This window comes from Carassius auratus, chromosome 40 (assembly GCF_003368295.1).
Source record: "Carassius auratus strain Wakin chromosome 40, ASM336829v1, whole genome shotgun sequence".
Lineage (NCBI taxonomy): Eukaryota > Metazoa > Chordata > Actinopteri > Cypriniformes > Cyprinidae > Carassius > Carassius auratus.
In genome coordinates this window covers 6,538,334-6,552,766 of record NC_039282.1, presented here as the reverse complement: position 1 = coordinate 6,552,766, position 14,433 = coordinate 6,538,334, and the positions used below count along the sequence as shown (strand labels likewise).

The 14,433-nt window shown below is 36.3% G+C and overlaps 1 protein-coding gene across 4 annotated transcripts in view; it reads right to left on the bottom strand.

Annotated features, from left to right (window-relative positions):
- Positions 1-10,846, bottom strand: part of LOC113058408 (serine/threonine-protein kinase ULK2-like) — a 30,753-nt gene extending 19,907 nt beyond the window's left edge. For 2 of the 4 annotated variants that reach the window (XM_026226282.1, XM_026226283.1), the window contains exons 1-3: positions 9,801-10,846; positions 7,435-7,527; positions 7,248-7,289 (exon numbers count right to left, since the gene is read on the bottom strand). In XM_026226282.1, the coding sequence (XP_026082067.1) occupies positions 7,248-7,289; positions 7,435-7,527; positions 9,801-9,890 (225 nt within the window). In that variant the 5' untranslated portion in view covers positions 9,891-10,846. Of the gene's footprint in view, positions 1-1,211; positions 1,404-7,247; positions 7,290-7,434; positions 7,528-9,800 lie in introns of those variants that run through there. The other 2 variants (XM_026226281.1, XM_026226284.1) reach the window with 2 other exon arrangements.
- Between the last annotated feature and the right edge of the window lie 3,587 nt (positions 10,847-14,433).

Sequence of the window (14,433 nt, the reverse complement as noted above, 5' to 3'; positions counted from 1 at the left end):
CATGTAAACAAGGATAAAAAAATAAAAAGGGTCAGTAAACAAACACTGAACTCTGGACAATACCCGAACGGCCATCATTTAGAGCTAGTTAGCATATTAGGCAGCTGGGAAGCATAACTGGATACATAAATGGAGGGAATAATCAGCCATGGAGAAGTAACCAGCCACTCTCAGCAATGCTGAAAAACTTTAGCTGACAACAGACTGAAATCATGGGGTGACCAACAACAACAAATTATTTGGTTTCAGACTAAACAGTATTGAATACCTCAAACCAATGACAGTGACATTTAATCTGATTTATTAACCAAACCCCTTTTTTTTTTTTTTTTTTTTTTTAACACTAAATCAGAAATCGTATGAAAGTCAAATTTCAGATTGAGGTCAACCCTACAACAAAGCACCACTGAAAAACAAACTCAAACTATGAAATTCCAGAGCTGCGGTCCATTCAAATCTCCAGAGCGAACGCAAGCTTCAAAACACTGGAAAATATAGACATGACATGAAGTCAAAAGGCAGCACGGTCCAGCCAGGCAGTGAGAATATTGCATCATAACTAGACATGCTGGCTTACATAAGTTGGAAACCAGCCAAAGCATGGCTTTAAATTCTAGGAATATTTGAGAAGCCACATGTGCGACCAACTGTGAGAGATTGATGTGTTTTTTGTAGAAACTCAACCAGTTTCTACTAGTAATCTACATGATGAGGGAACACAACATTCTAGGGCTGCAATGAATACTTGAGGTGTCTATAGATTGTACTTTTAGATGAATGTTTTTAAAGCAATGTCCCTGAAGCTCTGAATGACACACTAGAGGATGTTTATCAGAAGGAGCAGGCATTGAAGAACAACAGCACAACGTACTATCAAGGCCATGAACCTTACTGTTTTAAGATAAAGAAAGAGATAATGACACAAATAAACATATTTTCTAGGGTCTACAGCCCATGAAGAGCTGGTAAATAAACAGACCACCTACACCTGTTGACATGTGGTGGGTTGGTGACATTTAGAGCGCACTACTACACTATAAGATGAATTAATGGATTAATCACTAAATGAAAAAAAGGATTATTCTGCATTGTGAACACAACTTATGAGCTGAACAGTTATAAGTTCCTGTAAGGAACTCTCGAGGAAAACATTAACAGGTTCCAGATGTTCCCAGGCTGTATTTCTTTCTTTCCTTGCACACAACACTCACTGCTCATTGTCTTCATTTGAATTCATCCCTCCCCTCGTTCTCAGAAAATGAAGACAACAAGTCAATCCGTCCTCCACTGGGACACGCTGTTCTCTAACAGGAAGTTCAAGACTTGTTTTGACATATTCAACTGTCCCATACATATGTGACTCATAAACAAGTCTGACTCCTCCCACCCAAGTTCATAACTCCACCCACGGCCCCTCCCACTTTATGTTTCCAAATAGCCAGAATCCTTACATTCCTTTTATTTCGTTATCAATTTCCTTTCCTTACAAATTCATATGCTTTTTGCACATCTGAACAGCACTTTTAAAGTTAATATTAAAATTTTCCTAAATATTTTTTTTCTATCAATATGACTATAAAATAATAACAATAATAATTTCTGTTGTTGTTCTTGTTGTTTTTATTTTATAGTCATGTTAATATATATTAAAACTAATTTAGCTCAAATGTGCAGCCCTGCAAATAAGCACAGCAAACCTTTAGCTAAAAAACATAAAAAATAAAAAACTATGTAAGAAATATTACTGTAGTAAAATTTAAAAAAAACTACTGAAAAAAAATAAAACAGAATATTTAAGAAAAACTCTTTAATAAGAAAAAATATTTTGCAGCACAACTGTACATTATTATATAATATGTTATTATATTAAATATAAATTGTGTGTAATATTATAATAACAATAACATTTATAGCTGTTTATATTCATTTTTAAATGTCGGTCTAACAAAATAAATGCAGCCCTTAAAGTTTCTCTTTTGTTGACAACAACAAGTTTAAAAGTACTGGTTGGTGTATGTTGCATTCCGCAGTGCAATATACACTTATAGCACATTTAGAGATAAACTCATGTGGAGCAGCATTTACTACAAACTGATCTGCTCTGAAGCACTAAAAACACCGGAACATGCAGAACATATATTTCTTTAAATTGTAGCCTTTGGGATTCATAATAGCAGTATGTCATATCACAATTTTGGTTTTGTTTTAATTAACTGTGCAGCCCTTCACAAGGGCACCCATCTTTAAAGGCAAAGCCCAAGCGCACCCGTGTCAGGCAGAAGAAGAATCACCACCCTGTTATTACAGCAGGTCTCCAGCCTCCCTCTGTCAGAGCAGGGACATCACTGAATAGCGGTTGACTGGAGCTGCTCAGCTCTCGCTGCAAGCCTGTAATTAAAATGGCTGCAGAGATATCCTCTGCTCCATCAGTACAGTTCCCCATTGAGGAAAAGCTCAATAACGCTTTAGCATCATGTGTAGGCACAGACATTGGCATTAATCACAAGCATCCTCCATTCACACTTCTTCATCATGTGGGATGAGATCATTATCGGACCTGCAGGTCTGGCCTGGTGCGTTACTGAACTGCATATGCTCCATCTGGTGTAGTGGGATCTGAGGGTCAAATCTCTCAGCACAGCTTAAATATAAAGTGATCCCTGTTGCTATGCTTTAAATAGACACCTCTGGCTGGGTAAAAAAAGCAATATATTTCCTCCTAACAACTTTAATGACAGTGGATTGTAAACAGTCCACAGTAGCGCAATTGGGCTCAGAAGGGAGCACCACTGGTATTCCCCAGGGCTCCGTGCTTCCATCAGGAGAAGTGTGCTGGAGAAAGGTCACGCTCTTCTGTAGTATACTGCTCTCTGTGCCCGTTGAGGTAAACGGCAACTGCCGCTGGGGAATTAAGTACTTTGGTATAATTGGAAATGTATTTAGTATAAGTGGAGCTATTATACAAAAATGTTATAATAACAAAGTATAAACTAAAAAATTATTCTGTTTTCCCACATGATGAATCCCACATCATCCCACATAATGAATTATATTATGAAATGATAATTTTATATATACATATATATATATATATATATATATATATATATATATATATATATATATATATATATATATATATATATATATATATATATAAATAACATTACATTATATATCTCTATCAGTACCATGTATCTATCTATCTATGGATGCATCAGGGCTGCAATAAACAATTATTTTGATAATCGATTAATCTAACAATTATCGGAACGATTAATCAACTAATAGTTGATTATTTCACTGATTAATCAATATAATTTGATTAATTATTCAGCTCTTGCAATTATTTAAAATACTGTTATACATGACACATAAATAAAAGATAGTCTAATCACTTCAGCTTCGGGAAATAATATTATGTAATTATAATTATTATTCAATTAATTTATACAAAAAAATATATTTGACACACAAAACGAAATGACAGAGAAACCTTCTTATTTACCTTCTTATTAACAATATACACTAGCAGTCAAATATGTTTGAACAGTAACATTGTTTAAGAAGTATTAGAAGAAGTTGTTCGGCTCGGGTGCATTTCACTGAAGCAGCGCTGACCGTTGTTTCTCTTCTTCTCTTGAATTGCATCGAGGAGGGCTGAATTACATTATTGCAGGCTCTAAATTTAGTCAAATTAAATCAAATGACTACTCGACAATTTTTTATTGTCGACATTGTCGATAATAGGGCTGCACGATGTGTTGATTAAGCATTGATATCGCGATGTATGAATCCACGATAGTAACAACGCAGGATGTGCGATGTAGGCTGTCATATTTGATCCGTTATTCATTAACTGTATGGGCCAGCTGCTACCCGGTCCTTGACGAATGTGATTCGCAGATTAATTGCACAGCTTAACCATCATAGAGTGAAAGTTTATCATTTGCATGTGTTTTTAGGTCCTGTCAGTTAAACAAGGCGCATATAAGAACGAGCAGAGAAAGAGAGAGAGAGAGCGAGAGAGCCTCGGCCGTGCGCGCACGTTCACCTTCACCGTCTTCAAACAACACGAGCGTTGTCTTGCTCTCTCTCCCTCGGGTATATTAATCAAAATCAATTGACACGATGGTGTCAAAAAAAAAAACACTATCCAGTGATGAAATGTTTTCTGTGTTGTCAAATCTTGTGCGATATCCTAAACTGCAGAGATAATTACACAACGCGTGCCGTACACGTTTGATTCGCAAACTAATGATTCCTTAAAACTGATTCAATTTAATGAATGGTTTAAAGAACTGACCTGTCTAACACCGAACTCACGAGACGTATGAATTGGTGTATAAAAAAATCTTTAACACTTTACAATAATTTTCTATTTATTAAACTATTTAACTACATTATTTAACATTTACTATTACTAAACTGCACCTCTACAACATTTTTCATTTCAACTTTTAGACATATAGCCATCATTGTTGAAATCAAAAGTTGTACAGTATTTGTTAAAATAGTTAATGCACTGTAAAGTAACATTACCAAACAAAGAGCAGCTGTGTTTTTATAAACTAAGATAAACAAAGGTTAATAAATATAGTAACAAAAGTATTGCTCGTGGTAAGCTCATGTTAGTTAATATGTTAACAATTAGGGCTGTGCAAAAAATCGAAAGCAATTTTCATGTACATCTCATCAGTAAAGACGCTCCTGTAATTAGGAGTATATCTCCAGCACGTGTGTTCAGATCAGGGTTGCCAGGTTTTCACAACAAATCCTGCCCAGTTGCTTCTCAAAACTAGCCCAATCCCGCTTCCAGAAGGTTCCCTGATAAAACATTGCTTCCCGGGGTTAAAATCTAAGTTTTTTAGCAGGGTTGCCTTGGTAAAATTCGCATTTTAGGGGCTAAATATCACGTTATTTGTATTGGGGTCGCTGTGACCCGCGGACATGAAAAACAACCACCACAGACTTGGCAACACTGGTTGGCATTTACTACACCGAGCCGTAATTCACTGACAATCTACACAAAATCGATGTTAAAATCGCACCACCTGCCGCTCCACCTGAACCAGTGTTGCCAAGTCTGCGGTTGTTTTTCATGTCCGCGGTTTGATGCAATCCCAATACCAATAACGTGATATTTATCCCCTAAAATGCTAATTTTACCAGGGAAACCCTTCCCAAAAATTTTTATTTTAACCCCGGGAAGCAATTTCTATCGGGAACCTCCCGGAAACGCGATTGGGCTAGTTTTGGACTAGTTTTAAGAAGCAACTGGGCAGGATTTGTTGTGAAAACCTGGCAACCCTGATCTGAACGCACAGGCTGGGGATATACTTCTAATTACAGGAGCGTCTTTACTGATGAGAGGTGCATGAAAATCGCATTCGATTTTTTTGCACAGCCCTATTAACAATTCAAACCATATCCTAAAGTTACAAACAAATAATTTACTCTAATTTAAATAATACTCTGATGTTTAAATCATTTAAAATGAGAATGTAAGTGTGCTCACCCCATTTTTGTTTTTAAGAATAAATTAGATTAGATTTCATATCGCAACATATATCACAGAAAAATAAAATATCGCAATCATTTTTTCCCAATATCGTTTCAGCCCTAAAATGCATCTACGTGTATATAGGTAAAATATTGATTATTGCATATTTATACTGAGATTTAAATCATTGCATCATATAATGCTCACTTAACATTTAAAAACACTGATAATTAAATACAACTTTTAATTGTGATCGTGCAGCAGAATTCTTGCAGCATTTATTTAAGCTCCTATCTGTGCTTGCATTGCCATATGGATTGTATACGCATTTCAGAACAATATGAGTATGTAGTTCTCTTGGCCGCATATCATTTCTGATCTAAAAACTATTTAAATGCCTCTCTCCCATGTGAGTTTTTGATTCAGATATCTGTGTCATTTCCTGGCAGAGTAACAGCTGAAATATGGTGGGGTGGAATGACTTGAATCTTCCAGGGTAAATGAAGATGAACCGACCGCATGATTTAGAAAGCAGGAGAGAGCAGGAAGCAGATCTCAGTGCTGCACAAATGTATTTATGGTCGCCTAAATGAATGAGCGACACTGCATGTGAGTTTCCAAAAACAGCTGATAAACAGCTACAGTACGTCAACACTGACCCCTACTTCTCCATTTCAAAACAGGGAGGAAAAACACACCTCGGGCCAAGTGGGGCAGCCATTGGTATTGTCACAGCTGAGACAAAATGCTAGAACTTCTCACTACAAATATAAAAAGTCTTACTATGGAGATAAACAGTGTATCTCCACAAAAGATCAGTGAGGAGAAGGTAAACAGATTGTAGTGCACTCAGACCTATCTGCCATTGCAGAAGAGATAGATTACACATGAAAACACTCTTCTACTCGAGTGTCTTCCTGGAGTGGACCAAAAATCTTGCAGTGTTCAGCACAAAAACTGATGCTTTACCGAAAGATGAGGGGTCCTGCAGGTCTGAGTCGGGACGGACACGTGGGAAGAGCAAGATATTTAACGACTCTCTTCACTATACTGGGAAGCATTACATGTCAAAGATGTATAGGTGACTGAATCATTACAGCTATAATTAAACCCACAGCTTTTCGCCCTTGATCCTGCCATAGACGTCAACGTCCTTTCAGAACAGTGCCTGCTCTGTCAGCCGAGGGGTTGGGCCAATGAAATGGCGCTTAAACAGCCCACACTACTCCAGAGGAGGCAAACCCTCCCCTCTATATTAGCCAGCTGGTGGGATGCAAAAAGTAGGAAGGCTGGGTATTGATGGATTAATTAGCTTTCTAACAAAACGGGCTGACTTCTGACATTTCCCGCATAGTATGCAACGTCCAGCCCGAAAGATGCTGAGAAACGATCTTATTTCTTTCTGGCCAGTGACATTGTCCTCTAATGTGCACTTATGCTTGCATTAATATTTATATAATTACAATTAACATCCGCTCTAATAACATTAAAGCATTAGAGAAAAATGTGTGTGATATTCTCAAATTGGGCTCATGCAATGTACAGCGAGGCTTCGTCTAGGATAGGTCGTGTGACTAGTCATGTGAGTGGTGGTGTTATGTAAGAACTGGGCCAGTCCCGCCGGCCCTCACAGCTCTTAGTGGATAGTAGCACAGCACTAACAGCTCTAGGGATCTCTGCTCAGAGTTAGTGGGGACCAAGCATTCAGAGAAATATAGCAATAGATGAGTAAAAGCGCCATTACCTGGACATCATAGAGCGCCACAATGTTCTCATGTTGGAGTTCCTGTAAGCAAAAACATAAACGCTGTCTAGAAATATTGTGGCATTATAACAAGTAGTATAATAATAAAAAAAAAATGGATATACATGATAAAAAACTTTAAATATTGCTAAAATATTCAATAATAATCGTAAATGTAAAAACTCACCTTTAAAATTTTGATTTCTTTGCCAAGCAGAATCTGAGATTTGGAGAGATTCTTTTTGTTAATACTCTTGATGGCGATCTCCCAATCAGTCTTCTGCAAATATTAGACAAAGAGAGCAATTACCATTAGGTGGGATGGCAGAGGGGGGTCACATGTGCTTAATTATATTACTGTGGATCCTACGAAGCATTTAATTAAAAAGAATGTGCGCATTTGAGTTGAAATATCTGACTGTTTATCCCTGTATGTGGGAATCTTACTGTAGGTTGAAGACATACTAACATGTTTCAAAAGCCCATTCTTTTAAGCATGCTGCATTCATTTGGGAGAGGCACTTGTATAAGGTGGGATTCCTTAGGGCCACACACCAGTTTAAAGAAACTGAGTCCCCAACGCAAAGTGGAAATCCATGAATAGAACGATGCTTTTCATGCAAATGTAGGTTAATAGGAGATGTTCCTGCGGCACACTGTGCCGTGACCAAGTGCAGCAGCATGCAAGAGCGGCTGCGTTCATCTCGCCTCGCTGAAAACCAACTCAGCCAAGCGTGGTGAAAGCAACCCAGAGAAAATGTTGTTGGCTTCTATACTGACGCTATTAAGTATGACCATTCAGAGTCTCTGCTTTTAATATCACATCTAATCAAGGAATGAAAGACTGAAAGCACAACATAAAATGTCCTATATATGCAGCTAATTTACAGCTGAATTAAAAACTGTGTACGTCTTCATTTCAGGCTGAAAAGCATCAAAATGTGATTATTTTTAGGGGGGGGGGGGGTTCTTTTCTATATATACCCTTTGTATGTCTTGTGTCATTCTGCATGTTTGACATCATAAAATGCATCAATCAGCGATCATAAGCATGTGTGATGATGAACACAGTAATATGTTTGTAGGTTGAAAATAAGTGGGAGTATTGAGTCACCTGCTTTGGATGAGGTAGGTGAGCATAAATATGTATCAGATTACTCCTGCTACATATAGTCACAGGAGGATATTGTACTACATACTGTGTGCATACACTGAGCATTTCCACACACAAAAAAAAACAGTATATGCAGCATGCAGAGATAACCAACTGTAATGATCTACAGATGCACAATAAATCATTGACCATCGAGGTATGGGTCAATATTAGCCATTGATCTGATTAGACTATGTTTCAACAGAACTGAACAGTTAGCCTTTTTCTAAACTGTACAGAGCTTCTCTCTGTTGACATCTGTTGGACTTCTCTAAAACCAAACACTCTGAATCAAATCCCCACAGTTAACAGTATCTACTCCAGCTTGTGATTTCAAGACACTTGTTTACAAGACATAGTACTTATCCCAATAGTTTTGAGTTGTTCATTTTACTATTAAAATACTTGCTAGATAGGATAATGAAAATTATTAAAAGATTCTAATTACTACTGGACTATTAATTTAATTAACACTCACATCAATATACTAGTTAGTTTAATGCAATAATGTTTAAGAAGCTTGCCTTTTATTAATAGCATCCAGCCAGTGTGTTTTGTGCATTTAGGAAGTGTCTAAATCATGCACAAACATCCAGAAAAAATGTTTGTCCTCTCCCTCCACCCAAATCTTTTTTTCTTTTCTTTTTTTTTTCAGAATGATAAAGTATATTATTACAAATACTATTCTACATCATTCCAAAGCATCACGAGACACGAAGAACATTAAAGGTTACATTCATATCAATGAAATTAAAGAACATTTGAATCTTTATATTTGGGTATACATGTATAATTAAATTAAAGAAGAGAAATCTAATTCTTTGACGATGTCCATAGTTCTTCTTGCTTTGCGGTTTTAAAGTCCTTTCAGTGTTTCATAGTAAATCTTCATGTTCATGGTAGATGTTGGGTATCCTTTCAGACCATTTACATTTATGTATGTAAAACTTACCAAGTAATAATATAAGATTTAACATAAAACTGTGACTTTTGTCTATATGTTTTTTGTCATAATAATAATAAATAAAAAAAAAAAAACTCCACCCAAAGCTAGAAGTAGACCGGTCAGTCCTATTGACGTCAGACGGCTTATACACGGAGGCTGTTTTATGAATGAATGACTCCAGCAGTATGTGACCTATTCTACCACACGTTACATAAAAACAACCCACGCTTTCTAATCAAGAACAGTTATGATCGAGAGATCTCAAGTAAGATGTGCAAAAGCACAATGCATGCACTACACAAATCGACATATTAATATGTGTTTAATCCATGTAAATTAGTTTAACTGGGATGCAAATAGGATAAACTAGATGCATTTAACATGCATGTTGCAGATTAGCAGTGAATAATGATGCTCAGCCGCAGGGGCTCGAGCCAGTCATGTGATTATTTACCTTTTTATGTCTTCCCTTGAAAACGACCGCAAAGGCTCCGTGTCCGACGAGGTCTTTTCGGCTGTATTCAAAGTCTCCCACGGTCTCCATTTTTTGGCAGGTGTCCGGTGATACCCAACAGCTTGTGATGGAGAGGCTGTCAGGGACAAGTTCATCAAACTCTCGTGAATCCAGACGACAGTCTGTCCGAAAACCCTGTCATCGCCAAATTATCAGGCGATTTAACACACTTGAGAGTTTTCTAACAGCTGCTTGGCTTAAAACCAAGACGGAGTCAGAATCAAAACAAAGGAATGGCTAAGTGTGAAGTTTATTAGCTAACGTTAGATGCGCAGGATGCACCTAACTAGTTCCGCTGTCGCTCTCAGGCTCAGTTAACAAGGCATTTCGCAAAATTGCTAGATGAAATAGCAAGTAATCAAGCTCAAACATATATCGTTCCCAAGCCACATGATGTCAGTTCAGTCTGAAAGGAAAGAAAGAGGTTGCAAACACCCTCTCTCCTACTGTTTCTCGTTAACTCAATAACGGCGCGGTGGGTCATTGAGTCTCCCATCGCGAGCTTGGCTAAAACGACAGCCAGAGAAGACCCAGCAGTATTTACAATTACAACACAGCAGGTAAATCGTAATAAATAATATCTAGAAGTGTTCAACGTTACATCTGTGTTATATAGACACGCGGTGCTGCTTATCTAATGGCAGGTTGACTCATAAAAAATAAGAACGCGATCCAGCACCGTTCCGATGCGTTTAATGCAATAGTCATCTGTCCTTCTGCAAAAATATGGTACTCTCCTTCAAGCCCATATGATGGCTGGGTACACCATTTCTTCAGTTCAGCCCTCTGTCCTGCTTTCGATCTCGCGGGACATTGCAGCAAAACATCAGTGGATCACTTTTAAGAAACGCAGGAAAAGACGTTAAAAGTACGATCCGTTATGTGAAGGGGATTTAACGTTTATCTTCAGTTAGTTCGGAGAAGTTGACCATTATCGCAGCTTGCTGCATTACAATGACAGACCTCTCACAGGAGAAGCGCATCATAACGTGTTCCTCCGCGCGGGCGAGTGCGTCGCCCTCTTCCGCGAAAGATAGTCCCGCTCACAACACAAACCTTATAAGCTCTGCAAAACGTTACAAAAATGACCATTTAACATTTTCATTTCAATAAGCAATTACGAAAGAAATAAAGACAATTACATAATTGATTACATAATTTAGTTTTAATAGCACAAAAACAATATGACAGCTCTTGGTGCGTCCCCTGGCGGCGGGTGCCTGTATGAACACGCAAACAGAAACGAGATTGTTTACTCTTGTCAATAATAATGCCTCACTGGCATCCTCTGGTGGTAAAACAAACTGCAAAGATGTATTTGCAAACGCATCTTTAGTATTTTGGTCGTTTTTCATTTCAAATATCTAAACATTCTTCAGTCGAGATACATTTAAAAGATATTAGGTCATTTGTATATGAAAACAAGACATAAATACAGAGTAAATAATTTTCGTAGAGCAGCATCCTCAGAAGTTTTGATTGCAAGATATATACCGTATAGGACAATGCTGTAAATAATAGCATACATGACTGCTGTTATTGCTAAAATGCCACATGCTGAGTGACTCATGTCTCAACATGCCTTTCACATATGCACGAGAGGCATCAAACTAAAATATTAATGGGGTGAGGTTTGTGACAGGAGTGGGTCCTTTTCTAGTGTCACTTTATGGTCACTCAGTGTTGGAGAACAGCATGATTGTGGCTGTCAGTTTCCATTGGCTGTTGCGGTCAAGAATTCCTTTTGTGATTTAATGGGAATTCTGGCCTACCTCTTAAATGCAATAATTCATAAACAAGTCTCTCGTTGATACTATAAAGGCTGTACTGTATCATATTTGATTCTCACATTTCATAGTCCAAGTAAATTACTAACAAAATCAAAGCTTTGCTGAAAAACCTTTTCTACCCAATCTACATGCCTTGTGTTGTCTGACTGATAATTTATACTTTTTGATCAAGTAACAGGCCTATCAAATGTCTTCCTTTAGGTTGTGTGCATGCATATTTTTGCCATGAAATCTTTACTTATTTTTATTAAGTAAAGATAAGAATAACTTAAATAATTTTAGTAATATTTCTAGATAACCACATTGTACTGAAGCACCGTTTACTTGATTATTCACACATCATTTTCATTTTAGAGAGATCATGTTATGAATATCAAATACAATCAGGCTTAGAGAAAGGTTTATTTGTTTAGTTTATCTCTCTGTTTTGCCCCTGCCATAAAAACAGCAGAGACTTCATAATAAAACTAAACATTTAAATATCATCTTACTAAGTATATTTTTTGGAGATACAGAGTGACTGGGAAACTTATATTTATATGCATTTTATGTAAGTAGTATGATACTGATATTAAAATCTCACTGATTTACAATACAAGCTATCAGAATTTAATTTAACTTTTTTGCCAGTTCAATGTAAACATCAGCAATTGCCACAAATCCCATATTTTTGCACTGTTTGGGGCTCTCAATTAAATAGACGTGTTTTTTTTTTTACTCCTATGAATGATATCCAAATTATCCTATCGTACTATATTAAAAGATATTTGATATTTCTACCTGCTGATTACACTTAGTCCAGTAGGTGGCAATGTAGTACATCAATGTAGTATCTCCGGTTCTCCGCCATTGAACACAAAAGAAGAAGTGGAATGAATGACACCGACGCAGATTGATCGTGTGAAGTTATGTTTAAGTCTTTGATTTCAGAACTGTAATCTGTCTGTTTCATACATTCGAAAGCTGTCTTTTATTCAGCAGCTTTGCACCATCACAATCTTCCCAATTCATATTCCCTTAAAAGCATTTGGGTTTACTTGAGTTGTAAATACAGTTTCCTACAAACTATGTAACTTACTTTAGAAAAATTGTATTCCAGTAAAGTAAATCTTTCCCAAACTTACAAATGATGTGCAATTACTCTAGTACTTTACACCCCTGGACTTCAGCTATCAAAAGAGACGAGGCAAATCTTTCAGGTAACCCTGCTAAAAATAACAGCATATACTGGTTAGGAATGTTTTGACACTGTGATGCTGATTTATGCTGGTCCTTTGCCAGCACATGACCAGCATAAACCAGCATCCCTAGAATATGCTGTTTTTTTTTTTTTTTTCAAAAGAGAAATTTCATAAGAATGCCTAATGTCATAAACGTACAGATATTTCAGAAGGTAGTACATGTTTATAAATATGCATGCTGCACTGAATTAAAATGGCATTTTTACAGTTGTTCTCCTTAGTTTGTATAACCTGCTCAACTTTTAGACTCACAGTCTAGACTGAATGTCTTGGGACATTGTCATTCTTAAAATATAATTTTCATTTTCCCTGCATAACTCATTTTTTTATTTGTTTCATCTCCGTTCATGTGTTTAGGAGATGTATCAAGTGGTGTCAGGAAGGGTTTCAGAGACCCAGGAGCTGCTGAAGAAGCATTTCGACCAAATCTTCTACACTGGGAGCAGCGTGGCAGGGAAACCTATTGGCTCTGTTTTTTCCTCTGTTAAAACTTTGTATTATTATTATTAAAGATTTTTGGAAGGCAAAATAAAAGAAAGATTTAAGTTTCAGTGTCCAAGTTAAGTTTTTTTTTCTTCTTCTTTTTAGGCGAATGTTAACTGAAACCAGCAGTGGAGGAGTGACTGTTAATGATGTCTTGATGCATTATTACACTATCGATACCTTACCTTTTGGAGGTGTAGGTAAGCCAACAAATAAGAGATAAAGACACTCAGGACAAGTAATGGTAATGATGAATTTGCACCTTTTCAACTTTTAAATTAGAAACTATTACATAAATATTATTAGAAATCACTTCAAATTAATCAGGATGCCGTAATAATGTTATATACATCCAAATGAATGTCTCATTAAAATTAAATAAGATGATATATTTCATTTTATATATATTAAACTCTATATGTATATTAGAATATCCAGCTCTTAAATGAATATATAAAATGATATATCATCATGTGACACACAGCAGCCACAAAAGCACAATTTTTTATATTAAATAATGTATTTATTTATTTTATATTAAAATAATGTAAATAATTTTGGATTTAATTTTATAGGTATCAGTTTCAAAATTATCGTTGATATTACAATATCCTGATACATTTTGATTCTGTTTTAAATTCATATCTACAACTGCCTTCAATATCCAGCAGATGGAGCTCTCTTATAATTTTACATCTCTTATAAACTCTGGATGTCTGCACCTTCATCAGTAAGATAATGGCTTAGTTAAATCAATAAAATAAAATGTTATTATTAGTGATTATTAGTCCTGCTCAAAACCTAATACTGTACCTTAAATATAATCATAATAAACCTATTCGCTGTGGCGAAATGTCAAACCCCCTTCCTCAGCCAATAAAGTTTATTACACTTTCTATGTAAAATCTTTTTTTGTTGTTGTTGTTGAAGGAATTAGCTAAAACTAGTTTAATTGTATTAGTATTTTAACACAATATTGTGTTTGGTGTGACATATCTTTCCAGGCATCTGTCTGTCAAAAAGCTAACACATATTCCTCAAGCTCAATACACTAGTCAG